General features: G+C 41.8%; 1 protein-coding gene across 1 annotated transcript in view; it reads left to right on the top strand.

The window, feature by feature from the left end:
• Window positions 1–20815, top strand: part of slc39a4 (solute carrier family 39 member 4) — a 37113-nt gene extending 16298 nt beyond the window's left edge. The window contains exons 6-12 of the mRNA XM_063184873.1: window positions 1207–1379; window positions 4871–5062; window positions 8470–8553; window positions 9532–9571; window positions 10885–11037; window positions 14294–14481; window positions 20412–20815. Of these exons, the coding sequence (XP_063040943.1) occupies window positions 1207–1379; window positions 4871–5062; window positions 8470–8553; window positions 9532–9571; window positions 10885–11037; window positions 14294–14481; window positions 20412–20543 (962 nt within the window). The 3' untranslated portion in view covers window positions 20544–20815. The remainder of the gene's footprint in view (window positions 1–1206; window positions 1380–4870; window positions 5063–8469; window positions 8554–9531; window positions 9572–10884; window positions 11038–14293; window positions 14482–20411) is intronic.
• The last annotated feature ends 6843 nt before the right edge of the window (window positions 20816–27658 follow it).

The following is a 27658-nucleotide window of genomic DNA, read 5'->3' as shown; positions in this document are numbered from 1 at the left end:
TTCCAAGTGTGCTCATTCTAATTAGTCACGCCCAGTGATTGGATACTCCATAGAGTTCACCAAAGAGTATCCAAACACTGGGCGTGACTAATTGGGCTGAGCACACTTGGAAGTGTGCGCACTAGGTTTTGAGAAATACCCCATGTCTACTCCTGAAGCGCAAGCAGATGTGGCATGCTAACCGCTAACAGGCTATTTCGCTAACACGCTAACTGCACACAGGGAGAGGGGGTGCGGGGATGGGAGATGAGAGGAGAGGAGCCGTAGTGTCATTGATTAGATTAGCGGATCACATGTTGGGCTACTTCGTATCCCATGAGGCGTTCATCAAATTAGATTTCCCTGTCAACCGTGCCGATGACAAATATGATAAATTGTATCAACCACAGGGCGGACTCTGAATTTCATGTTTAATTTTTTTTTCATGGCTTTGCGTCTTGCGGGTTTTCTCTGCTGTGCACACGGACAAGAAAATGAATGATCTGGTTGTCCCCGTGGCACCACAAATCAGATATGAACTCCAGATATTAAAATGTATTACTCTCTCCCCACAGAAGCAATTTAGCAATGCCAGCCAGTACAGAGTATCAAAGTAACCTAAAGTGCATCATAGAATCTTTTGGCTCCAGGCCTATCTTCTCCCTATACTAAAAATATATAATTTATATTCTCCCCACCACTGGAATAAGTGACTATGAAATATGTACATTGTCCACTGTGCCTCTGTGTGTGTGTGTGTGTGTGTGTGTGTGTGTGTGTGTGTGTGTGTGTGTGTGTGTGTGTGTGTGTGTGTGTGTGTGTGTGTGTGTGTGTGTGTGTGTGTGTGTGTGTGTGTGTGCGTGCGTGTTTGCGTGCGTGCGTGCGTGCGTGCGTGCGTGCGTGCGTGCGTGCGTGCGTGCGTGTGTGTGTGTGGGAGAGAGAGAGAGAGAGAGAGAGTGTGTGTGTGACTGTGAATGTGTGTGTGTGTTCAGTAGGAAGATTACTCAGCAGATTTGGTTCCTAATGATATTAGCTTGTAATGTGGAATCAAGTAACTTACATAATATGTATGTGAGTGTGTGTGTGTTCAGGACCCATTAATACAACACAGAATAACTTTTAGTGTTTTTATGACAATTGACTATCGTCTAATCTGTGTGTGTGCGTGCGTGCGTGCGTGCGTGGGTGCGTGCGTGTGCATCCCTGTCCCTCTCTGCCCCTCTCCAGGGTACATCTATGCCACCATAGCCAACGTGTTCATCACCCTGACGGCGCTGTTTGGCATCGCGGTGCTGCTCTGCACCCGCTGCAGCACCATCTTCCAGCTCAGCATCCAGTTCTGCATCGCCCTGGCTGTGGGCTCACTCACTGGGGACGCGCTCCTGCACCTCCTCCCCCAGGTGAGGAACACCTCCTCCTCCTCCTGCTACTACTACTACTACTACTCCTCCTCCTTCTCCTTCTCCTTCTCCTTCTCCTTCTCCTCCCCCTCCTCCTACTACTACTCATCCTCCTCCTTCTCCTTCTCCTTCTCCTCCTCCTACTACTACTACTCCTTCTCCTTCTCCTTCTCCTCCTCCTCCTTCTCCTCACTGATATACTGTATCCTCCCTTCATTTCTTTCTCTCCATCTTCCTCTTCCTCTCCCTCTCATCCTTTACTCCATTCTCTTCTCCTCCTCCTCTTCCTCCTCCTTTATCTATCCCCCCTTCATGTCCTTTTCTTCCTCTTCCTCTCCCTCTTCTCCTTTACCCTCGTCATCTACCTCCAGCTGTACCACAGGGCCCTGGTGTTTCTGCCCATCTTTTTGTCTGTCTGTCTGTCTATCTGTCTGTCTGTCTGTCTGTCTGTCTGTCTGTGTGCCTGCCGTCCTGTCTGTCTCTCTACTCTCTCTTCTGACTGCCAGCCAAGACCTAGTCCTGATTTTGCTGCTTCTAGTGTTGTATGACCACGACTGTTCTATGGATCATACTTTTCTGTTCCGGCTGGTCTGTCTGTCTGTCTGTATGTCTGTCTGTCTGTTTAAGACCTGTCCCATTCTCTCCACTGCTGGATGGGTTTTGATTGATGACAGTACTTTGGTTTTGGCCGTCTCTCCACAGGGATGGACTGGGATCATAAAACAGCCTGGGTATTTTTGCCGCAGACCATCCCCTCACGCAGCCCCCTGTTTTGTTATGTATAGTTCAGTCCACGATCTTTAACGATAGCCCAAGGGTCCACCCCATCTACACTGACGGCCAATCTCATAGCAAAAACAAACAGGGAAACAAACAACAAAAAAAGGTATCCCTGGACTGTCGGCACAGTGGGAACATTCCCAGCATGCCAGATGACCAGTCCAGCCCTGTCTCTCCATCCACTGTATGCCCCCCTCTGTCTTACTGTCTACTGGCTGATGTTATGACGGCCTCTTTACTTTTGCTACTACCAACCAAACGTCATACACTCTTTACGCTCCTTCCTCTGTCATTCTGCCAGCTCTTTCTGTTATTTTTTTCCTGCAGTTAGTCCTTTAAGTGTTTCGGAGAATTCATCCAGGGCAAGCACTGTTCCGTAATTTGTCAGCAAGAGGCAGGGTTAATAACCCCCCTTCATACAGAGCCTCCATTATAAACATGCTCTTACCAGAATGGTAATGAGCAAGTCTTAATCTGTTAGTTAAGACTTTCGTTAATGTCATAGCAAAGTTGTTATTATGTAGAGCTGTTTTTACAGTAAACACTGGGTAGGAGGATACAGTGATATCATTTTCAGCTGTGTCTCTCAGACCAATATGCTATCTTGCTAAAATGTTGTGTCATTCTAATGCTGTACTTTGGTACTGTATTATACAACACAGTGTAATCATCACGCAGCATCTTAAATCCATGATGTAGTATCACAGGCGAGCCATAAGCATAAAGCATTATGGGTGACACCCAGTTTTAATGATACCTGCCTGCAACTGGGTCTGCTTGACATTTGCAACCTTGCAAAACCCAACCACTCAACCCTCCATCTCGCCAACCCCCTTTCTCTCTCTCTCCCTCTCTCTCTCTCTCCTATCATTTTCACACCCTCCTATCATTACTTTACGACCGTGTTATGTATTCTCTCTCTCTCTCTCTCTCTCTCTCTCTCTCTCTCTCTCTCTCTCTCTCTCTCTCTCTCTCTCTATCTCTCTCTAGGATATCGGGATGTATTGTGAAATGTACGATGGCTAAACGTTGTTAAAATAAAGGCATTTTTAAATCTCTCTCTCTCTCTCTCTCTCTCTCTCTCTCTCTCTCTCTCTCTCTCTCTCTCTCTCTCTCTCTCTCTCTCTCTCTCCATCCTACCATTACCCCTTTCACTGTTGTGTCAAACTGTCTGCAGAGAGCTAACCTTGTCATCAGCAGTCATGAGTCATAGGATCACAGTCTGTCCGCCTCAGCACTTTGTGTTGCAGCTGCAGTGCTGTGCTGTTGTTGTTCTAGTGGTAGTGTTGTTATTGTTGTAGCAAGTGGCGCAGGTAATATGGTGGCGTACCGTTGCTCACCTGTCGACACAAGGTCATGTGAAGTGACCCTACTGCCGCTGGGTCTCTCTCTCTCTCTCTCTCTCTCTCTCTCTCTCTCTCTCTCTCTCTCTCTCTCTCTCTCTGTCTCTCTCTGTCTCTCTCTCTCTCTCTCTCTGTCTCTCTCTGTCTCTCTCTCTCTCTCTCTCTCTCCCCTCCTCTCTCTCCCTACCTCTCTCCCTTTCCCCTGTCCCCTTATCAAGCTCTTTCTCTCTCGCCCTCCTTTTCAATTTCCTTCAGTCCAGCCTTTCTTTTTGTCGTTCTCTCTTTCTGTCAGTATCTCTCTCTCCCTTGCCCCTCCTCCTCCCTCCTTCTCTTCCTCTCTTGCTGTGTTTCATCAAAGCGTTATGGATAACACACCCTGGCCCCACAAAAGAATCCGTCACAGTTTGGGTCAGACTCTGGCAACCCCTTTATTTCCCCCAGGGTGAGGGAACTCATTTTTTTAAACCTCCCTCTTTCTTTTTTTCACTTTGTTTGCGTGTATGTTCCCCCCTTCCCTTGCTCCAAATGGCCCCACTCTCTCTCCCACGCAGCATCTCTCTCTCTCTCTCTCTCTCTCTCTCTCTCTCTCTCTCTCTCTCTCTCTCTCTCTCTCTCTCTCTCTCTCTCTCTCTCTCCCACCATCTCTCTCTCTCTGTGGCTCAATCCGTTTAGATACATGTCAGTGCCTGCAGGCGTGAGAAAAAAATAATACAATTGTAAAAAAAAAAGAAAGAAAGAAAGAAAAAGAAGAAGAACAGCACTAGCAGAGCGGCGTAAGTTGTCATCACAGCGAGTAGGAGCTAACACAATTACCAGACAACAACGGGTGGCTCTAATTGAGCCGAAAGAGAAAAAGGCTGTTACTTTGCCACAAGGGGAATCTGCCGAGCACAAGGAGCAGGGGTAACTACTGTTGTTTTCCTCTTCTTCCTTTTGGGGACTAATTGCATTGTCGAGCTGGAGTGCAGTTATTATATTTTTTTCCGTTGAACTTATTCTCGCTTTTTCTCTTTCTCTTTCTCTTTGTGTGTGTGTGTGTGTGTGTGTGTGTGTGTGTGTGTGTGTGTGTGTGTGTGTGTGTGTGTGTGTGTGTGTGTGTGTGTGTGTGTGTGTGCGTGTGTGTCTTGTGTGCTCGTGTCTGTGTGTTGTGTGCATGTCTGTGTGTTGTGTGCATGTTTGTGTGTCTGTATATGTGTGCTTGCATGTGTGCGTGCCTGCGTGTGTGTGTGTGTGTGTGTGTGTGTGTGTGTGTGTGTGTGTGTGTGTGTGTGTGTGTGTGTGTGTGTGTGTGTGTGTGTGTGTGTGTGTGTGTGTGCGCGCGTGTGTGTGCGTGTCTGTGTGTGTGCACGCGCGTGTGTGTGTGTGTAGTTCCTGGGTCTCCACAGCCACGGTGCTGGGGAGAGTGATGGCCATAAGCATGGCGAGGAGCCTCCTGAGTACCTCTACAAGATGCTGGTGGTGCTGGGAGGGATCTACTACTTCTACCTGATGGAGGCCATCTTCTCCATCATCACCAGCAAGGACAAGGACAAGAACCACAACCACAACCACCACCACGGGGTCAGTTAACCCTAACCTGATTATCGTCGACCGTCAAATCTCTTCAAGACTTGGTCTGACCAAGAGCATAACAATTAACATTTCCCCAAACGGCATGGTTGACCCGCCTCCCTCGACAAAGTGAAAGGAGTTCCCGTGTTTGCGGTAACTCAGAAAGTACTTGCATTGCTCTTGACCTGACTGAGTTAACCCTGCTGTTCTCAAAGTGGGGGCCGAGGACCCCTGGGTGGCCGCGAGGGCGTGCTAGGGGGGCCACAGCTGGTGTCAGGAAAAGTATAAAAAGTAGATTTTTTTTTTTTGAATGAAATGAATAATTAATGTATACCATTTTTTTTATGGGCCACTGGCTTACAGACTATGGGGTGAAAGGGGGTGCAAAGAAAAAACAGTGTGACGTGAGCCATGTAAGAGTGGGAAACCCCAGAGTTAAACACCACAACCACCACCACAGGGTCAGTTAAAAAACTAATACATTACAATCACAACCATCACCAAGGGGTAATTTAACTTAGTTAAACTTCACAACTACAACTACAACCACAGCCACCACCACCATGGGGATCAGTGAAATAAAATCACTAAACATCACAACCATGGGGTCAGTTAACCTAGTTAGACCCCACAACCATTCGCATCACTACTTCTATTCATAAGCTAAGGCTATTCAAAATATTAAAGAGGGTATTATTAAGATTTTAAAAATCCTTCAAATTCACCAGCAAGAACAAGAACCACAACCACCACAGCGGGGTCAGTCACCTAAACAAGGGTAATAGTATAGCTTCACATTACAGGCTATGATCAAAACGGTGGTGCCAGACTACAGGACAGTGAAATGGTCTGCACATTCATGGAAAATAAATGTCACACTGACTTCCATTGATTTGCCAGTTAAGGAATGTTGTGGTGGATATCACATGACAGTATGCTGAAACATTATATAGCATTTGCCAGGCAGCCGTAAACCTGAAAGGTTGCTTTTTCGTGCCACCAACAATGCTGTTTTTGTGATCTCAAAGGCACCTCTTTGGCACAAAGAAACCCATTTCTTTCGAATGTGGCTTCGTTCCAACAAGTTTTAAAAGACAAAAGATGTTGCATCATCATCTTTATCTTTCGTTCATCAGAAGTTCATCGGCCTCCATGACCTAGACAGATGGCAGTCTTCATAGACAGTGCCATAGAACATTTTGCAGTTTTAATTAAATACTAACCAGATACACGTGTGTGCGCACGTTAACGTGGATATTTTATGCCAGTTTTGCACACAGTAGAGAACCAGACACGAGGCAGGCAGATGTGTGTGCGAGGTGCAATAGTGATCGATTTTTAAATCTCGTACACAGAGATTCTGGTCTGACCAAGAAGATTACGAATAACGTTTACAAATGGCCTGATTAACCTGCCTCCCTCGGTTTGCTACTGGCCGAGGCCAGAAAAGGCTTTGCCGAAGTTTAAACCAAACATTTTCTTAGTCCCGAAATAGAACGTCTCTGCTTTACCACGTCACTGCCTTGAACACGTCTCTACCCAGGGCCGTTGGAGCTGCTCAAAGCTGATTGCTTCCCGACAAAATGGGTGGAGTTTCAGAGTTCTCCGGAGCTCAGAAAGTATTTGCATTGCTCTTGACCTGACTACTAGCAATGCCACAGGTGTTGCGTCACTAGGGGGGGCGTAGCCTGACTAGCAATACAGAGCCACGAGGTGTGATCTTCTGAACTTGCGTGTTGAGGTCATGGTAGTCTAAAACAATGATGGAAAATATTAATGAAAGGTCCATTGGCTGTCTGCCCCCTACATGATAGGTCAAAAAGGTAGGTCTGCACACTGCCGATGAGCTCCAAAAATAAACTTTATTATTTAAAATGCAACGTTTCGATCACACTGGATCTTCATCAGGCATATGGGTAACAGGAAGAAGCTGTGACTTATATCACATGATCATTCATACACCCGCCCAGGCAAGGCACCCAAGGGTGTCAATCAAATGGATTGACAGGCATCTTGGCCTGTGTCCATCATGCATCAGGCAAAACCAAAAACATTTGCAAGTTTCAAGAAACAAGAAATTAAAAATGTGAATAAAGTACATGAGCATATAAAGTACATTTCACATGTTTTAAAAACAAACAAATCGGAGACAGTTACAGAAAAGGTTTTAAATCAAAGTACATATTCATCCCTTTAGGTGACATAGTATTTAAAGTGTATATATAAAAGGCTTCACGTCTAAGCAGTAAATTGTCAACGTCACCCCCACGTCTAGGGATCGCAACATGTTCGATACCAATGTATTGGAGGGCTGCAAGTGCAACTCTTTCAACCACCCGCACACTGGGAAGTCTTTTAAAATCAAGGGAGTCATTACGTGCAACACAAAAAATGTCATTTATATGATAAAATGTCCCTGTGGTCTAGCCTATATAGGTAAAACAACGAGGTGCCTAAAAACGCGCATAGCAGAACACAGAAGTAATATAAGGCTGCGTGATGAGAAGAACCCCGTTGCAGTTCACTTCAACATGGCCAAGCACAATCTTGCAGCCCTCCAATACATTGGTATCGAACATGTTGCGATCCCTAGACGTGGGGGTGACGTTGACAATTTACTGCTTAGACGTGAAGCCTTTTATATATACACTTTAAATACTATGTCACCTAAAGGGATGAATATGTACTTTGATTTAAAACCTTTTCTGTAACTGTCTCCGATTTGTTTGTTTTTAAAACATGTGAAATGTACTTTATATGCTCATGTACTTTATTCACATTTTTAATTTCTTGTTTCTTGAAACTTGCAAATGTTTTTGGTTTTGCCTGATGCATGATGGACACAGGCCAAGATGCCTGTCAATCCATTTGATTGACACCCTTGGGTGCCTTGCCTGGGCGGGTGTATGAATGATCATGTGATATAAGTCACAGCTTCTTCCTGTTACCCATATGCCTGATGAAGATCCAGTGTGATCGAAACGTTGCATTTTAAATAATAAAGTTTATTTTTGGAGCTCATCGGCAGTGTGCAGACCTACCTTTTTGACCTATCTGATTTTTTTGTCTGGCACCTGCGACAAGTGTTTTTGGATGTGCGCACCCTACCCAAAACTACTGCCCCCTACATGATACCTTCAGTATCATGCATATTGCTCTTATAGCTCTTTTGCATCTACGTGCACTCGGCTGCATATGTTTGCATGTGTATTTTAAGTTACACAACAAGCTTGTCCCTGGCCTAAGTGTTAAAGTCTAACTAGAAGTGTGTTAGGTCGTCTACAATGTGTAATTGTGTAAATGTTGAACTTATTAGATGAGTGCTGACTTACTAGTGCTGACTAACTGCAAGTCTAAGTCTACGTAACTGTCGAATTCTAATTAGAAGAGTGTTGTCTGTGTTGACTTCATTGCAGGACGGTTCTGAGCCACATCACTGTGACCATGGCAGAGTGCTACAGATGTACCACCAGTCATCCAGCAGCTCTCAGGCAGATCTGGTGAGGACACACACACACACACACACACACACACACACACACACACACACACACACACACACACACACACACACACACACACACACACACACACACACACACACACACACACACACACACACACACACACACACACACAACCACATCCATCACCAATCATCCAGCAGCTCTCATGTCCAAGTCCCCACACAAAGAATTTTCGCTTCGCCCTCAATGACTTTGAAAGGAGGTGAAAATTCGCCTCATAGGGCGGAGGCAGGGTGAATTTGCAGAGGGCAATTGTCATGGCTACCATGGATTGATGTGAAAACGCACCACAAACTTATCTGACACAAATAGGTTAGTCCACATTAACATTTGATCATTCAATTTTTTAAGCTCACGGTTAGCATTTTAATAGAATCCAACAGCCACAATATTATATTAAACTACTTGTTCTACATGAAGAACAATATCATAGCACTTACAATGTATCTAAGACAAAAACATCACAATAGTGTTGTGATATTGAGTGGGTAATGTGTGCAAACAGCCGTTAGCTGTATGCTATCTCGCTGGGTCTGGTGGGAATTTGAAGTCTGCCTGGCACTAAAGGTTGACCCACAGTGATGTATTCGGATGAAAATAAATAGCTATGTATCTCTTGGAACTATTGGCGACCACACCCCCAGACGAATTTTCTTTCGACACCGAATCCCCACACAGCTAACTGCCAGGCGAATTTCGCATTGCGGTTAAAACTCGATGCAGACCCAATCTGGGGTTTTGCCAATATCAAGTCGTGTCCCTTGGCAAATTCGCTCCGCCATCAAGCGGAATTTCGCTGTGTGGGAATGGGCCGTGGGACCACACACCTGACTCACACTTCTTTTGTCTCACTGCAGCAGATAATTAATTCAAACTTTCTCCCTCTCTTCTTCTTCTTCTTCTTCTTCTTCTTCTTCTTCTTCTTCTTCTTCTTCTCCTCTTCTCATGTAGGTACAAGTGGAGGATCCTCAGCCTGTGCCTCGTACTCGAGGTAAGCACCCTTGAGTTCATAACATGCTGTAAAGCACTTTACCATAACTGCAATGGCCCAATAAAAATACAATAAAACCATCCATATAGACACGTGGCACATGCAATAGTAATCATATCATAATTCTACTTCTGCACATTGTCATGACCTTGGAGTAAGGATGAAACACATGTGGGGAAGAGTACATCTACTACTATGAAGTTATAGTAGTTTCCTGTACAATAAATGCTGTTTATACAGTATATAAATGTAGTTCTGGACGAAGTCTGCGAGTGATTGACGGCCGTCATTACTTGCTCCCGTCTTCGCGCTTATTTAAATCCCTCCTTCCCTCTTTCACCTCTCATGCGTGAAGGCTTTCCGAATTGTCCCACCACCTCCCCATACTCCATTTCACTAGAACACCCTGCTACACTTCCTCTATACTACACTTAGGGGGAGCCCTCATGAGCTCCGTTTAAAGCTTCCCAGGACCGAGGCCAGCTAGCATTCCAAACATGCATATTGTATGTACACCAAGCACTCAAGGACAAACTTTACTGAGTGGTGTGGTGGTTTGATTCTTGAATTTGGGCGACCAATATTTCAAAATTGTGCGATTCCAAGATTATTTCCAAAAAATAAATAAATAAATATTCAACCGTTTATTTAATAAATAATTTTAAAAAAATAAAGATGAACTTTTAACTATTATGCCAATGGACAAGGTGAGGTTTCATGTGTTTTATAAGGACCAACTACCATAAATACAGACTGTACTCAGAAACTAATGGGAAACTATTTAGAAACTAAATCTAATCATCATACAGTAGTAAACTGAAATTGACTCTTAAGCCTCTTTTCCACTGACGGTTTTCTGGTAGGACTACAGCTCGACACAGCACGACTCGGCCACCACTTATTGCATTACTATTGAGCTGTGTCCTGCCTATTCGAAAAGCAAAAAAAGGCGTCCAAGTCACACTGTGTCAAGCTGTAGGCCTACCAGAAAACCGTCAGTGGAAAAGAGGCATTACTTTACTCATCTCATTCTTTCTTTTTTGATCTCTAGAACAGAAATTTCCTGTAAAATACAATTCACATTACTCAAAGGCTTGACCCGTGAATGACATTAGGTGACCAGATCTCCAAGATTTTGAAATGGAGACACATGGAGACAAAAACAGGGAAATTCCCATTTACCAAAACTATTGTCAAAGGATTACGTTTTACAAAACCCATAGACAATGCAGAAAATCCTGGCATCTGATCACTGTACCATATTTTGACATTTACTGTATTTCGTCTCTTTCTTCTCTCTTTTTTACCTGTAGAACAGAGACTGCTTCCCTACATGATCACCATAGGCGATGGGATCCACAACTTCGCAGACGGCCTGGCTATCGGGGCGGCCTTCTCCATGTCTTGGAAGTCTGGCCTGGCCACGTCCCTGGCTGTCCTCTGCCACGAGCTGCCCCACGAGCTGGGTAAGACACACAGTACCCACTACTACTAACTAGCCTATGACATGAGATGCCCCATGAGCTGGGTAAGCCACACAGTACCTACTACTACTACTAGCTAGCCTATGACATGAGATGCCTCACGAGCTGGGTAAGCCACACAGTACCTACTACTAGTCCGACTCCTACCACTACGAATGTAGCTATGCACTGGCAAGCGAAGAGCTAGCCTATGACATGAACTACCCCAGTACTATGGATGCAAATTATTGATTAATTTATCAATTGTCAGTTGATTAACCTCATCGATTAACTTACGATTAATTGATAAGCAGTGTTTTTCCCTATACAATACATGAAAATTAAATAAAAAATGAAATTAAATGCTAAATTTAAATTAATTTCTATAACAATCCAAAGGTGATTGAAATGTTCCCACCTTCACACTCCTCTTCTCACACAGACTTCGTCATGCCCATTACATCTGGGTCTCTCGCCAGTCGCGTTGGCGATTAATTGCAATTATTATTTTTTTGATCGATTGACATTTTAATCAACTCAATTCGATTAATTGATCAATTATTGACATCCATATACAGTACCTATGCACTGGCCTTTACTGTACTGTACCTACATGTGCACTGGCAGCCAAAGAACAAGCTTAGGCCAGCATGCTACCCCATGAACTGGGTAAGCCACTACCTACGCTACCTATGCACTGGCAAAAAAAAAGCTATAGACTTGGTCATGATGCCGCACAAAATAACAATTTTTTAAAGATACTTTTATGGCTTTTAGGGCCTTTCTTTGGACATAACAGTGAGAGAGTGACAGGAAACGAGCAGGAGAGACAGATGGGAAATGACCTCGGGACTCGAACCCGGGCATGATATGTCGCCCCCAGAATTACACTGTAGCCTCTTACTGCAGCAGGGGTCGCCGATGGGCCTATTCACTATTTGCTGAAAATACTCAACTACATCATAACAACATTGCTATGACAGTGCCGAGAGCCTTACTGTAAGTAACAGATTAAGACATAGACATTACAATTTTGGTGACAGTAAGGTTATAACATAGGTGCTGCGCTAAGGGGTTAAGACAATCTGGCTAGTCTGCTTATTCTCGATTTCCTTTGCCCAAGAAACTGGTTGCCTACAAACTGCCCCACAGTATTGGTAAGGGGGCATATGCGTTTTAGTACATCCCTACCCATCCTCTACCTCAGTGGTTCTTAACCTTTTTTTCTTAACGCACCCCCTTACCTGTGCCCAAGACAAGTCGCGCACCCCCAACTCAATCGTCTACACGTGTATATACAATCTAAAAAAACATTTTAGTGATTAATTGCAATGATTCTTGCTTGAGACATTAATCAATACCTTATGCCTTTACATGGGGACCAAAGCATGTTTTAATTTGCTTTTGATTTGGCCTAATTATAATGTTCGCTTGCAGAATTTTGGTCACAACCTCAACACAAACAAAATTCCGTGCACCCCCTGAAATCTCTGGCGCACCCCCAGGGGGTGCCCGCACCCCAGGTTAAGAACCACTGCTCTACCTGTCCTCTTGCCCAGCTACCCCACTGCTAAAGTTGCCAGATTTACGATTATTGATCATTTCCAGCTCAACAAACTAAATACTCTAAACTACCAGAAGGTAATAAATCCTGCCCAATTTCAACTGGGGCTCAGTTAACCCCATTGGGGTGTATGGCTAGACTATGACTCACAATAATACAGTGATACCCGTTTGAGACATTGGATGTTTAGAACAGGCATGGGCAACTATCATGATAAGGAGGGCCACATTTTTCATCTCCACCATCGGAGGAACACATGACCAAAGAGTTTAAAACCGATAACACGGTGAACCGCTAAATCCTCCTGCACATGTGCAAAAACGATCAAGCTACATGTAAAATGGACTGCTTTTTGCCACCCAATTTCGGACGGGCAGTGAAAAGTGTAGACAATGGCGTTTGACAATGATTCTCCTATAGTTTGGAAGGAGTGGGAGTGATCTCTATCAGGCAGCAGTATAATTACAACAGACTTATTCAGTAGTGTTTTGAAAAATTATTCTTTAATTATGTTTTATCTTGGGGGCACACTGAGTGATGAGATGGGCTTCCAGTTGCCCATCCCTGGTTTAGAATGATACACGATCTGTCTGTTGTCAAGATTTGAACTTAATTACCTACTGATACTACTACTACTACAGAAATATGACAATCTACCTACAAGCTATCAGGGATATTCTATTCTATTCTATTCCAGAATATTCTACTTTTATGGCGAACTGCTTCAAAGGTTGCCTCCCTTCTCCTAGTGGTGTGCTGAAGGTGACTCTGTTATCAGACATGTGAGATAGATAGACATCAACAACTGGCACAAAACCTGTAAAATACGTAGCTCTACAAAATGTTCTTTCTCAAAATGTTCTCTGTCCTTCACTCCCGGTCAGTCTGTCTCTCTCTCTCTGACTCTCTCTCTGACTCTCTCTCTCTCTCTCTCTCTCTCTCTCTCTCTCTCTCTCTCTCTCTCTCTCTCTCTCTCTCTCTGTCTGTCAGGATCAGGTCACTTTGACATCAGATCGTCATAAAAATCTGCCACGCAGCAGTTTGTGCAAGCCAACGCAGGCTCACAAAGCCCTATCAGCTCCTGATCTTTAGTTTTTTCTTTTCTATTTCCTGTCAGTGTCACTGCTTGTTCTACAGGTGACTTTGTCGTGCTCCTCAATGGCGGCTGGTCCGTGACAAAGGCATTCTGTTTAGAATTACCGTCGTCCTTTATGGGCAGCATGCTTGCTTTTGGCATGCATCCTTCACCAGCGTCAAGCACTCTGATAATGCATACCCTTTGAAAAAGAAATGACATATTAAATACTTTAAAGTGGACGGGGCCCTGCCGTGGCCAACCGGTAGGGCACTCGCCTGCCATGCGGCTGACCCGGGTTCGATTCCCGGCCTGGGTCCTTTCCCGACCCCTCCCCGTCTCTCTCCCAATTCGCTTCCTGTCCACCTCACACACTGTCCTATCAAATAAAGTTGTAAAAGATTTAAAAAAAATAATAATAATAAATAAAAGTGGAGGGGACAGGTGTCACACTTCCTTTTTTCTCTCCAGCTGTGATCCAGCAGCTAGTGTGGGTGCACATAATAAAAAAGTAATAATTCAACACCTGGGACCAAATACAATCTAGAAGATGTGAAATTGACTCTAAGTGTTGAAATGACACCACATGTTGTAATTCTATTCTATTTCATTTCCCGCAGGTGACTTTGCCATTCTGCTGCACTGCGGGCTGTCTGTGAAGAAGGCCCTACTGCTAAACATGGGCAGCGCCCTCACCTCCTTCATAGGCCTCTACATCGCCCTCTCCGTTTCCACGGATACGGCCGCCCAAGAGTGGATAGCGGCCGTCACGGCAGGCCTGTTCCTCTACGTCGGCCTGGCAGACATGGTACGCACCTCTTTTTAACATATTGTTTGGGCTTTTTAGTGCCTGAATTTAATTTTTTTAGATGTTTTTTTGGTCTTTTAGACTTTATTACTGACAGGATAGTTTGAGAATGAGAGACGGGGCAGAGTCGGCAAAGGACCTAGGCTGGAATCGAACCCGGGTCGGCCACGTAGTAGCTGAGTGCTCTACCGTTATGCCATGGTAGGGCCAGTGCCTTCATTTTGATTGGATACTGAAGATGTGATAGGAACGTGGTGGGGGAGAGAGATGGGGTAGGGTTGGGAAATGAGGGTGTTCCACCGACCCCTTCCCCCCAATACTTACCTCATTGAGGAAGTTGGCAATGGTTTTCCCTTTAAGAAATCTTAACTAGGGGGGCGCTGTGGCGCAGCGCGCTAAGTCCCCCACATTAAGGCCCTGTCTCTCTGCCCCATTCACTTCCTGCCACCATCTTCGACTGTCCTGTCAAATAAAGACTTAAAAGCCCCTAAAAATATATATATTAAAAAGAATTAAAAAGAAAAAAGAAATCTTAACTAAACCCTATGAAATAGTTAACATTTTTACTGATATTAACTGACAGTGAGGCACAATACAACATGTAATAGTGAATATTGTTTGCAGCATTGTGAAATGGTAGCGATTTAGCTGATTTAGTTTGCGTGCATGAACTGCGGATTTCGCCTCTAGCTTCAAAGAGTAAGGTTGACCTTGATAATGCAATAATTGGCATTTGCACAATAGTTCTCATCACTGCTGGTGCTTGGTGCTTGTGTGAGTCTGGTTGTGAAAACATTCCTTCAGCTTCAGGAGGTGCAGGATTTTATTGAACCTTTCTTTTTATTTTCCCCTCCAATGAATTTTCTTTACTGTTTTTATGAGGGCAAGCCTTTTTTCAATAGTGAAGCTCCTGCCTGTAAAGCGTTTATGTGTGTAACTGAGAGGGGTGGAAAGTAACTTATTACATTTAGTAAAATAACTGCAATTAAGTACTTTGTATGACTAATTTGTTGTTTTGTAAGTAGTTTTCAAAATGGGTACTTTACTCGAGTACATGACCCATGTAGTATTTTACTTACCTGCATTTGAATCTGCCATAAGTACTGAGTAAAGTCAGACTAATAGAGAAAAATGAAAGGTTGGAAAAAATGTATCAACATGTTTAAACATGAAACCTTTCAACTACACAGTAAGAAATGCAGTGTTAATTCAACACTCAAAGAGTCAATTTAACACATTCTAGTGTGTATTTTCTCCCACTGTACTCTGTAAGTGTTGAATTAACACTGGGTTTTTTTTACTGTGTAGTGGTCTGTCTTGGATCAATGTGTTGGATGGTTAGCCTCTACTCTCTACCAGCTACTCTATCTCTGACGCTGCACAAAATTCCACAACCGTATCAGTCTAACGCAGTGCTTCTCAAACTTGTCGTGCCATTCCCCCCCTTCAGATGAAGGGAGTCTGTCTGCGCCCCCCTCGAGCAAAATGGTTACGAAAATACAAATAAATAGGCCTTCGTAAAGTTTATTAGAGCCTAATATACACGTATAGGGCCTATGATGTTGAATGAAATAATAATGAATGAATAAATTAATGAATATATTGGGATTGTAAAGTGAATGTGTTGACATAATAGCAAAGCAGAAAAGTATTAATAAAAGAAAAACCTTCTAACTTCATGCACCCCCCCTCCAATACCTCCGCGGCCCCCTAGGGGGGCTTCCGTCCCACTTTGAGAAACACTGGCCTAACCAATGTGACGTCAAGTACAAAACGTTCAGCATCCCTTTGCAAGACTGCAGCTGATGATGATGTTTAGCATCAGTAACAAATTGTCATTGGGATATGGTGGTAATTTAGCTGATTCATTTGTGTGCATGAGCAGCAGATCTCACTTCTAGCATAAGGTTTTTCTTGATAATAATAATTTTAATATAATAATAATTGTATTTGTATAGCACTGTGTCATACAAGGCATGTAACTCAAAGTGCTTAACAAATGAAAAAAAAAAAAAAACATTTTTAGAGATAGATTTAAAAGGAGAGGTATAGAGGAGAGGCAGAAAAAGCAGGAAGGCAGAGGAAGAAGAGTTAGACAGAGAATGTAGAGTCATAAGGTCAACGTAGGATAGGACCAGGATTCTTAGATGTGTAAGGTCCATAGTGGCTGGGCCTATCATAAGTCATAGATAGTCACACAGAGATTGGGCGCTCAGGTGCGGCCCCTGGTGGCATCAGGGGTGAGGAAAAACTCCCTTTCGCTTGATTCATAGTTTGTAAGGGGGAAAAAAAAAGCTCAGTGAAGTCTGAGAAAAAAAAAAAAAAAAAGACCCCCTATAGTCAGGAAGAAACCTCAGGCAGAGACCAGCGGCCACCTAGGGGAGCCCCCTGCTAGGGCTGGTTGCGAGTAGTAAGGGCGCTGCGGCAGCTGGGACACTATGACGCCTTGGCAGCTAGGAGTTGGCAAGGATGAAGAGGTGGGTCTTCAGCTGCTTCTTAAAGGAGTCGACGGAGGTGGCTGATCGGATCTCGATGGGGAGGGCGTTCCATCTCTTGGGCGCATAGTAGGCAAACGCGGCGTCGCCGATCTTCTTCTGCGGGGGGGTGGGGGTCCTTAGCAGCTTGGCATCAGTGGACCTGAGAGCTCGAGCAGGGGCATAAAAAGAGAGCATGTCTGAGATATAGCTAGGGGCAAGTCCATTTAATGCTTTAAATACTGTGAGCAGAATCTTAAAGTCGATTCTGTATGAGACAGGTAACCAGTGCAGGTCTGCCAAGACAGGAGAGATGTGCTCTCTCATTCTGGTTCTTGTTAGGATTCTTGCCGCAGAATTTTGAATGAGTTGCAATTTGTCAATTAATTTTTTTGGGAGACCAGAGAAGAGAGCATTGCAGTAGTCTATCCTACTGGTGACAAAGGCATGAATAAGTTTCTCAGCGTCTTGTTGGGGGGCCAAGCCGCGCACTTTGTTAACATTTCTAAGATGGAAAAAAGCAGATTTTGTTATCTTGTTGATGTGAGGCTCAAAGCTCAAATCCGAGTCTATGACCACACCTAGGCTAGTAACCTTATCTTTAATGTGTATGCTTAGGTCACCTAGGCTTGAGTGGAGTTTTGCACGTTTTTCCTTAGGCCCAATGAGCAACACTTCAGTTTTATCCTCATTTAATTTTAGGAAGTTACTGTTCATCCAATCTGTGATGGCAGACATGCATTTAGTCAAGGCATGAATGGCAGTGGTTTGGCTAGGCTCGACAGAGATATATAGTTGAGTGTCATCGGCATAGCTATGAAAATCAACATTGTGCTCTCTGATGATGGAGCCCAGGGGCAACATATAGAGAGAGAAGAGGAGAGGGCCCAAGCAACTACCCTGAGCAACTCCAAAAGGCACATCATACTTGTTGGAGACGTGTTCTCCGATGGTGACAAAAAACTGCCTTCCTGTAATATATGTTTTGAACCACTCTATAATGCAATGAGTGGATTGCGTGAAACAGAAAAAAACAAAACAAACAAAAACACGCTAAATCCCCGACATTGTGTAATATTTCTTATCACTGCTGAAAGCTTAGTATGTGTCTGAGTCATGTTGTGAAAGCATGCCTTCATGTTCAGGGGTGAAGCGGTTCAAGACGTTATTGAACCATTCTTTTCTTTTCTTTCCATTTATAGTCTAGGTAGGATTTCTTAAAAGGTGCTTATTTAAGGTTCTGAAGGCAAATCATGTTAATTTTCGGCATACAACTGATTTAGGGGTATGAAAGGGTGCTGAATCCAAATCTGACGTATGCCGGATACAAAAATGTACCGAAATGCCTCAAACGGGCAAAATCCAATATGGCCGCCACCACCATGCAATCACTTTTCTTTTGGCCTAAACAAGGTATAAATTAGAAAAGAGCACTTATTTTACGTTTTCAGATATGGGGAATCCCATCATGGCATCAGATTTAAGAGCAGATTGGAAGAAAGTGCTTATGTAATTGGCTGGCAGCCATTTTAAAAGCAGAGAGCCTCATATTGTCAGCGATTTTTAACAGTTTTACTAATTAGTAATTAATAATCTCTCAAGATCCACAGAATATAATGCTCTATGTCTCTGAATACAAATACTACAGAAAACTGCACTGAACTGTCTACTTTCACCTGAAAAAAGAAGTTTGTGTCTACCTTTTTCCATTCTTTAATTATGGGCAGTAGAACATAGGATGACACCACAAAAAAGCACAGATTTTTGACCCCCAAATACTACACTTCTCTCTACCCATATTTTTGCTTTAAGAACACAGTCTCTTTGATAGTGTTCATGTTTGATATGCAACAATATGAATAATGAAATGTTTCCACCTCAAACCACATCACAATGTATCCACACCTCTTCACCCATAAAAAAAAATACACACGAGTCTGAATGTCCCTAGATATAATATTTATATAACCTTTGTACAATGGTAATTACTTAATGTTTGCTGGTGCTGTGCTCAGATTATATCTTGGCCTATAAAGGAGGATCAAGTGGCAGACTGATGTGAAGAACAGATTAGAATAGAATAGAGTGAACAGATGAGGGAGTGGCATTGTGTGTGTGTGTGTGTGTGTGTGTGTGTGTGTGTGTGTGTGTGTGTGTGTGTGTGTGTGTGTGTGTGTGTGTGTGTGTGTGTGTGTGTGTGTGTGTGTGTGTGTGTGTGTGTGTGTGTGTGTGTGTGTCAGGGCTTGACATTAACCTTTTGGCTTGCCGGCCACTGTGGCTAATGGTTTTCCCGAGTCACTAGCCATCCAGCTATTCTACTAGCCACAAATTTGATTAAAAAAATAAATAAATATATATATATATATATATATATATATATATATATATATATATATATATATATATATCGCTGTACATCTAAACTGAGAAGATGAGGCACTTAAAGCAAGAAGATGTACAAAAGTAATTGATACACAAGGGGCAAAGTGCAGAATATATGCTACTCTGATAAACCATAGAATAAGCTACCTGCCAAATTGGCTAGTGACACTGAAATTGCCACCTATTCTCTTGATAGGCTCTCTGCTTTTAAAATGGCTGCCAGCCAATGACATAAGCATTTTCTTCCAATCTGCTCTTAAATCTGAAGCCATGATGGGATTTGCCATATCTGAAAACATAAAAATGAGAGCTCTTTTCTAATTTATACCTTGTTTAGTCCAAAATAAAAGTGATTGCAGGATTTTAACATGGTGGCAGCGGCCATATTGGATTTTGCCCGAAATGCCGAGGTATTACGGTACATTTTTGCGTACGGCAGATTTGGATTCAGCACCCTTGAATACCCCTAAATCAGTTGTATGCCGAAAATTAACATGATTTGCCTTCAGGTGTCAACTTTTTGGAAAACTGACCCTGACTATTAAGGCAGCAATACCCTAAAAAGCACCATTTCCCTGCTGCCCTTTCACTCCCTTTCACAAATGGGTGAACTGTATGCCACAATACTTTATGTGGGATGATGTGCCATACCATAAGAATTGTATTGATCTGACCTAACTGTTTAAACCCTAGTTTGTTTCCATTTGAACTGGACTAAGGTGTAAGACTTCTGAAACTGAGAGCTTGTAAATTTATGCCTCTTCTCCACTGACAGTTTTCTGATTGGCCTATAGCTCGATAAAGCGTGACTCGACCGCCACTTTTTGCTTTTCAAATAGGCACGACACAGCTCAATCATAAAGCAAAAAGTGGTGGCAGAGTCGCGCTGTGTCGAGCTGTAGGCCTATCTGAAAATCAGCAGTGGAAAAGAGGCATTAGGGTACTGGCTGTACAATCCTCTGGGGGATGTCTCATCACGCAAGGGGGGATGTCTCATAACTTTCAGACTGCATACCATAATGTGTAAATAAACTTCATTGGAAATGTCATTGATGTATTGCTTCTTCCCTGCAGCTTCCTACCATGGTGCATGTGAACAGTAAGCATCCCTGGCTGATGTTCCTGCTGCAGAACCTGGGACTGCTGACCGGCTGGGGTATCCTTATAGTCCTGTCCTTATATGAGGACCAGATCGGCGTCTTCTAGACACAGCGGAGGAGGCCTGCCTTTATTCTTTGTTCTTGGTTGTTTTATATTAAGCGGATATTTATACAGTTTACTCTTCTTTTTTTCAAACGTGTTTATTTCCTAATTTGATTCTGGAATGCACCTGCTGAAGACCTGCTTGGACATACTACGTACATGTATCTACAGGAATGAACTCTTGGGACGTCTTGTTTTTCTTTTCTTTTCTTTTTTTGTTTTGATGTTGGGGGGTGGTGGTGATTAGGCTTTCATGGGGGGGTCGCCCTCATCATCCTATATACAGTACTGTACTTGTGCCAAGATGGCATTCTCTTCTCCAGATGCCACTCTGGGGAGATATTGTATTGTCTTGAAATGTTTCTGTTCTTTTCATACCTGTTGGATTGTTGTTGGGCACCTCCATTTCAGCTCTGGCTATGCTGGTGCTGCGACTGGAGTTGTTTGAGATGCATGCATACATACAGTACATACGTACATACGTACGTACGTACGTACGTACATACATACGTACGTACGTACGTACGTACATACATACATACATACATACATCCATACATACATACATGGGTGATTCCGCCAAAAGAGTGCCATTTGCTGGTTGAAAAACCTTAAAAATAAACTTCAAATTTCATTCAATTTCAACATAGAATTTGTTAATGTACACATTTAAGCATTCAAAAAGAGCACTGGGCAATCTCAGGATAATTAATTTAATTTATAACAGTTTTTACCATAACACATTGTTATTTTGAGTAACAGCAATGAGGAATTAGCAAGAAATTAGCGATTGTATGAAATCTGACCACATGGCATCCATGCTAATACTTTTGTTGCACAGAGCACATTCTTCACATTTAAGTGAACATTTTACTTTTGTTGTCATCAAACACTATCTAAAGATAATTAAGGTAACATGACAGAGTTTTAGATTGCCCCCCCCTGACTCAACTGCAATATCATCAAATATGAAGAAAAATACACGAGAGAACATACTTTTGATCTTCCCATTGGATTCAGGAGATCTAAATGATGTCACTTCGGGGTGAAAATGTCACTAGTGGGAGGGTCCCAAATTTTTATGGGGCGGGATATACATTGGTAACAGCACTGAGTCAAAACCTGGGGACACGACTAAAATGTGATTTTTAACCAATATAGAAAAATACAATTAAAAGTATAGATGGATTATATAGTCACATATAAAGCAAAAAAAAAAACAGGTTTCGGAAGGATTTCTTTATCAATATTTTGTGGTAAAGTGTTGCACTTCACTCTGGGGACACATGAGAAAGAGTATAAAATAGGGTTTTGGATACATTTTTATCATATTTAAAAACAATATATTTACAAACTTTTCAATGGATCATGTGTAGAAAAGTTTGCTTAATAATGGAATGTAATTTATTTTACTTTATTCATTGATTTTATACATTTTATTTGCTGGGGACACAAATGGCACTCTTTTGGCGGAATCACCCACATACAGTACATACGTACATACAGGGTGTCCCCCAAAAGGGATACACACGTTCAATCATCGTCAAGTAGGTGTGTGTTTTTAAAATGTGTGTGATGTTCTAAGTGCAATATAATTCACAGTCACACACATCAGTTTAATGTTTTGTCACCACTTTATTCTCTAACTGAGGTCTAATGTACGTATGAGACCTGAAACAGTTACTGAAAGTGAATTATTTGCCCTTAACCAGTTCAAATAGGCCTACTGTTTTTTTGTTTTTTTTATCAAGAATGCAACTGGCAAAGGGGGGCATACATAGCAGTGTGGAGAGGTATAATACATTTATGCATTTGGGAAAAATGAGACTTGGACTTGACTTGACCAAGAAAAATGAGACTTGGACTTGACTTGACTTGGCTTGGGTACAACTTGGACTTGACTTGGTCAAATGTGTCTTAACTTGAGACTTGACTCGGACTTGATTGGGAGGACTTGAGACTTACTTGTGACTTGCAAATTAGTGACTTGGTCCCATCTCTGCCATGATTGTGTAGTAAATGCTGAAATACGCGCAAGTTGGTTTGACAGGAAAACATGCGAAAGTTGGTTTAACAGGAAACACCTTTTCATAGCAGGAGCTACAGCAGAGTGCAATCTTGCAGATTCATTAATTATCCCCGGAGAAGTCGTCTCTGACATAAAAATGTGTGCAAAAAATGTTTTTATCAAGTTCTTTTTTTTCACAAGATATATCATTGTAGTATCATTATAACAGGCCATTGGTGCAGTTGTTTTTTTGTGTTGTTTTTGTTGTTATTGTTGTTTTTATATAGTCAGGAAATTCAATGACAATGAGGTGTACATGTAAACGTACTTATGGATGTATGGCTGTATGGTGTGATGTATGCACATGTTTTTTTTAATCATTCATGTCTGAAAAATCTCTACAGAAATGGACAGTCTTTTTTGAAGTCATTCCAATATCTGGTACAGATTTTTTTCAGAGAATTCCATCTGTGCGAGTGCGTGCGTGTGTGTGTGTGTGTGTGTTTGTGTGTGTGTGTGTGTGTGTGTGTGTGTGTGTGTGTGTGTGTGTGTGTGTGTGTGTGTGTGTGTGTGTGTGTGTGTGTGTGTGTGTGTGTGTGTGTGTGTGTGTGTGTGTGTGTTTGTGTTTGTGTGTGTGTGTAGTTATTATTAAATGTATGTAATGTAAGTCTAAAAAATATTTTGAATTTCTTTTATCACAATCTTAAACATTAAATATTGTTAAATACTAATACTGCTGTTGCCAACTTCCTAATGTTATACCCTTACCTTACAAAATAAAGCTTACAAAATGATTCATAGGTCAGTTGGAATATACATTTTTAGATGACATAATATAAAAGTGGCCATTCCTCACTTTCCTCCTATACAGTATTACAGTTTTTCTCAATTGGTTTTGTACATTTCACACAACATAATAATAATTCTTGAAAGTTTTTGTTCAATTGTCACTTCCTGCCGTTACCTGTGCACACGATAAAATCAGTTTCTCATTGTTTTCAGCATATAGCAAATGCTTTCGTCCACAATGCAATGGTTGTGCACAATTCTCAGTTTTTTCGTACGTTATCAGTTGCTTTTGTCATATCACTCAAAAAGCTTTGTCACTGAATGCACAAAACTATCTCACCCCTCAAAACATTTAGGCCGTAGGTCATAGTTTAAGTCTTGACATGCAAAATGATTTACCAAGCTGTCATAATGTGATAGGCACTGTATAATTTCCATTGGATTTTTCTCTATGAATAGGATCTGAATTGGTAAATTGCTTGCAGGTAAATATTGACTCTCTCTAATCAAAGGCAGTCAAAGGGAATAATATTTCAAAGAGAAAACAGGCATGCAATATAACAATAGGCACTGTACTGCATTACATTACTCTATGCCTCATGTTATTGACAACATGGCAAATCGATTTGACTAGCTTGTCCATACACTATGACACAATGACTAACCATTCTGTTGGCACTGACGCGTTCATTGACACAAAGACTTGGTTTTGAAAGACAAACTAGGGGTTTTGAGCAAGAGACGTGGTTTTGCAGGTCATCCAGGGTGTTTGCCGTTTGTTAAAGCTGTTTTGAGAATGAATATTGTGTTTTGCAAATTGCGAGAGAGATTCGAGAAATGTACAAAACCAATTGACAAAAACTGTAATAAGACACATTCCATGTACTGCAAACATGTAAACCTTACATATACATGGAATTCATCTTAGTGCTTGCTCTTATGGCTCATACTATAGATATGGCCCACTCCTTGCTTTTTGCCTATATAGGGCATAAGATATCTATGTAAGATATATATACTTTACATATTTGCCCTATGGGTACAGAGAAATATAAGCTATTTTAGAGCTATCATATAAGCTAACAAGTTCCCTGCATTGACAGCATTTGGTGATAATAAATGCTCAAGCCAATATAAATATTATGTAGCTATCAATAATGCCACTGGAAGGTCATAGTCATAATACGATGATGTTGTTGAGTGCCAGAGAAGGAGGCCAAATCTGATTAGGGCAATGTTACTGTACCAAGTTGCATAACAAGAATGCTGTCAACACGGGGCACTTGTTCATCCTTTATAATCAAATCTTAGTCAGTTAATCAGTCAATCAATCCATCACATGTAGAAAGAATGCTCTAATGAGGTTTTGGTCTGAAGAAAAGACCATGTGTAAGAATAACGCTATGACTGGGGTCATCCCTATGTTCCCCGGGTCCTATGTTCCCCAGGTCCTATGTTCCCCTCTACCGGGGAACATAGGACCCTTTTTTCAAAAAAAGTAGTTTCCAAGTAGACTGCTGCCGCATGGCAAAGCGCAGGTTGTTGTTGCAACTGTGACAGGTTAGGTTTAGGGATAGTTTTGGTCAGGGCACAATTTGAAAACTCGGAAACATACAATGCGGGGAACATAGAACCCTTTTTTAGAAAAAGGGGTCCTATGTTCCCCGTTCACGTACAAAGACAGGGGAACATAGGACCCGGGGAACATAGGTACGCTCCCCTATGACTTCCTGTAGAAACTGTGCCACTAACCCATATAGACTATGGCATGCCTGTCTTCTGTTTAAGTGTTTTGCAACAGACCTTTCAGCAACCTGACCTGATCACCATGGTGATGTTATGTGGTTTCCCCACCACAACTATGCCTGAGGTCACATGATGTGGTCATATAGTTCTGATAAAACATTGTGTTAGTCCACATCCTTGACTCTGCAGCTCAGCCCAAGTCAACTTGTGGATCAGAGGATCTGACAGAATTTGTTAGGCTATAGAGACCTTGCATTTGGCATCGATGTGGCATTTGGAATAGACATTTGGCATAGGCTTTGACAAGTTAGGCTATGATACCACCTGAACATTGACATTTGATTGATAGTTAGGGATGTACTGTTGTCTCTGCCGTAAAACTGGAAGGTCTAATTATTGTTGGTAGAAGACTGAAATCTTTTTTTTTAAGAATGGTCCAAGCAATCAGTTTGTTCATGGAATCCCATCGGTTATGTCTACGTACTACTGCTACAGTCATCATGTGGCCCTAGTTATAGCAAAGTGCCAAAGGTGGGCTGTGCTAACCCAACCCACACAGCAAAGACCTGTTGGCTGCCAAAGTTCGCACATGATGACGGAGACAATATACTTTTATCTTCACTCATAAAAGTTGACTTGTGTACCTTTCGCAAAGCTCCCTTTGGGCAAAGCATTTCTCCTTTGCGTAGGATGGGTGTGCATTGGATTGGTTTGCCAAAGTAAATACTGTAGTACGTGTCAATTTGACCTCATAAATGTGGTGACCGTCCTTGACCAATCAAGACACTTATTCAACAAAGTAATTATTTGCACACAAAAAAATGTCTAAAGGCAAGGCAAGGCAAGTTTATTTGTATAGCACATTTCATACACAGGTGCAACTCAATGTGCTTCACAAGATTAACAAATGCAAAAAAGAAAAAAAAAGTCTTAGGACTGAGAACTATAGTAATATAATGACTTCTGTATTTTAATTGAAATTGAATTCATTTGTTGAATTTATTACTTTGAAAAATTATTATGTCGTAAGTCCACTTTCCATGTTGAATGTTGTTTTCTTTTGATGGGTTATATTTTCAGTTAAAGCCATGGGGTCGAGGCCTTGGCCGTGGCTGGAAACGGCTCGACTCCAGCATGAAGTCATTTCACAATAATAATAATTATAATAGTAATTATTATTATTGTTGCTGTTGTTGTTGTTATTGTTATTATTATTATTATTATTAATATTATTTTATTTTATATTGAACAAAAACAAAATAATAATAGAATGATAATAAAAATAATGAAATACAATAATAGGGGAAATAAAACTGATAGGAAAATGAATCAACAAAAATGTTTTCTCAATCTAGATTTGAAAACCAAACAATTGGAAAAAGAACACAAACAGTATCTAAATATCCAGACATTTTTCTTTCATTTTTTTGTTTATGCTTGGCACCTTTTAATTGAGACTGTGGTGCAAAAAAAAAATATATATATAACATCCCAATATTTAAATCGTTAGACATATTGTTTGCAAAGGAAGAAATTCGTGTTTCGTAGTAGGTTTGATGACTGCACAGCGTGACATTTTCAGATCAGACCAAAATTAACTTTTTTGCACAACCACCACTTGGTTGGCATGATGCATATCTCCCAGCTTGTTTTTTTGTTTACAACACCTGACCACCCGAGGACATACCAATACTAGCAGACAGCTAGACCGAGACAATGTAATGTGTAGTTTACACAAATCCAGACACACCTCCGCAGTAGCCATTGCACTCAATAAAATTTTGGACATTTTGTTTTTGCCTGAAATGAAATCCAGAACTTCAGTCCACAACTTCCTCTTACTGAACGATCTGCTGAATGATCACTTGATTCATGTGACCCTCATGAAAAATTAAGTCAGCACAACTACATGGTCTGAAGTTGATTTTTATTTTTCAAGGAGGGGGTTATTGATAAAACAGTGAAGACAGGGAGACAGAGGATTGGGAAAAGACCCAGATCATATTTGATCCTTGATCCACAGCAGGCAACATTTTTTTCTGATGGTGAGAATGCTTCATTTAGGCCTGCATTAAACTCCAGGACTAGTAAGTAAATAAGTACGTTTATTTTTACAGTGCTCTTCACAGGACAAGACATTCAAAGAGTGCTTTACAATGTGATTGGGAATAAGGGAGGAAAAAAGAATAGCGGATACAATAAAGTAAAATAATGTTAAAAATACAAATTAACATTTACTGTGATTTGACCGTTATGATGATTCTTAATAATACTTATGTGCTATACATGACAATACGCTTACTTACTACCCTAAACAAAGTAACATTCCCCTGAAATGCTGATGTGCTGCCTTCTGTGACGCTTTCTAGAAATTGTGAGAAGCAAAAAACACTGGTCAACACTGCACTCTTCTGACAAAACTGTGCAAGTACCAATTTTGGATTACCCTGAAATGCAAGTAGGACTACCACCATCACAATAGCCTAATAATAAAAATGTGTGGTACTCTTTTTGCCAGTTAACTACAGTATAGTGTAAAATTGTGACTGCACAAAGCATCTCTTTAATGTCAAAA

Source organism: Engraulis encrasicolus, chromosome 20 (genome assembly GCF_034702125.1).
Source record: "Engraulis encrasicolus isolate BLACKSEA-1 chromosome 20, IST_EnEncr_1.0, whole genome shotgun sequence".
Classification (NCBI taxonomy): Eukaryota; Metazoa; Chordata; class Actinopteri; order Clupeiformes; family Engraulidae; genus Engraulis; species Engraulis encrasicolus.
Note: the sequence above shows the minus strand (reverse complement) of the source record. Positions and strands in the feature narration are given on the sequence as shown.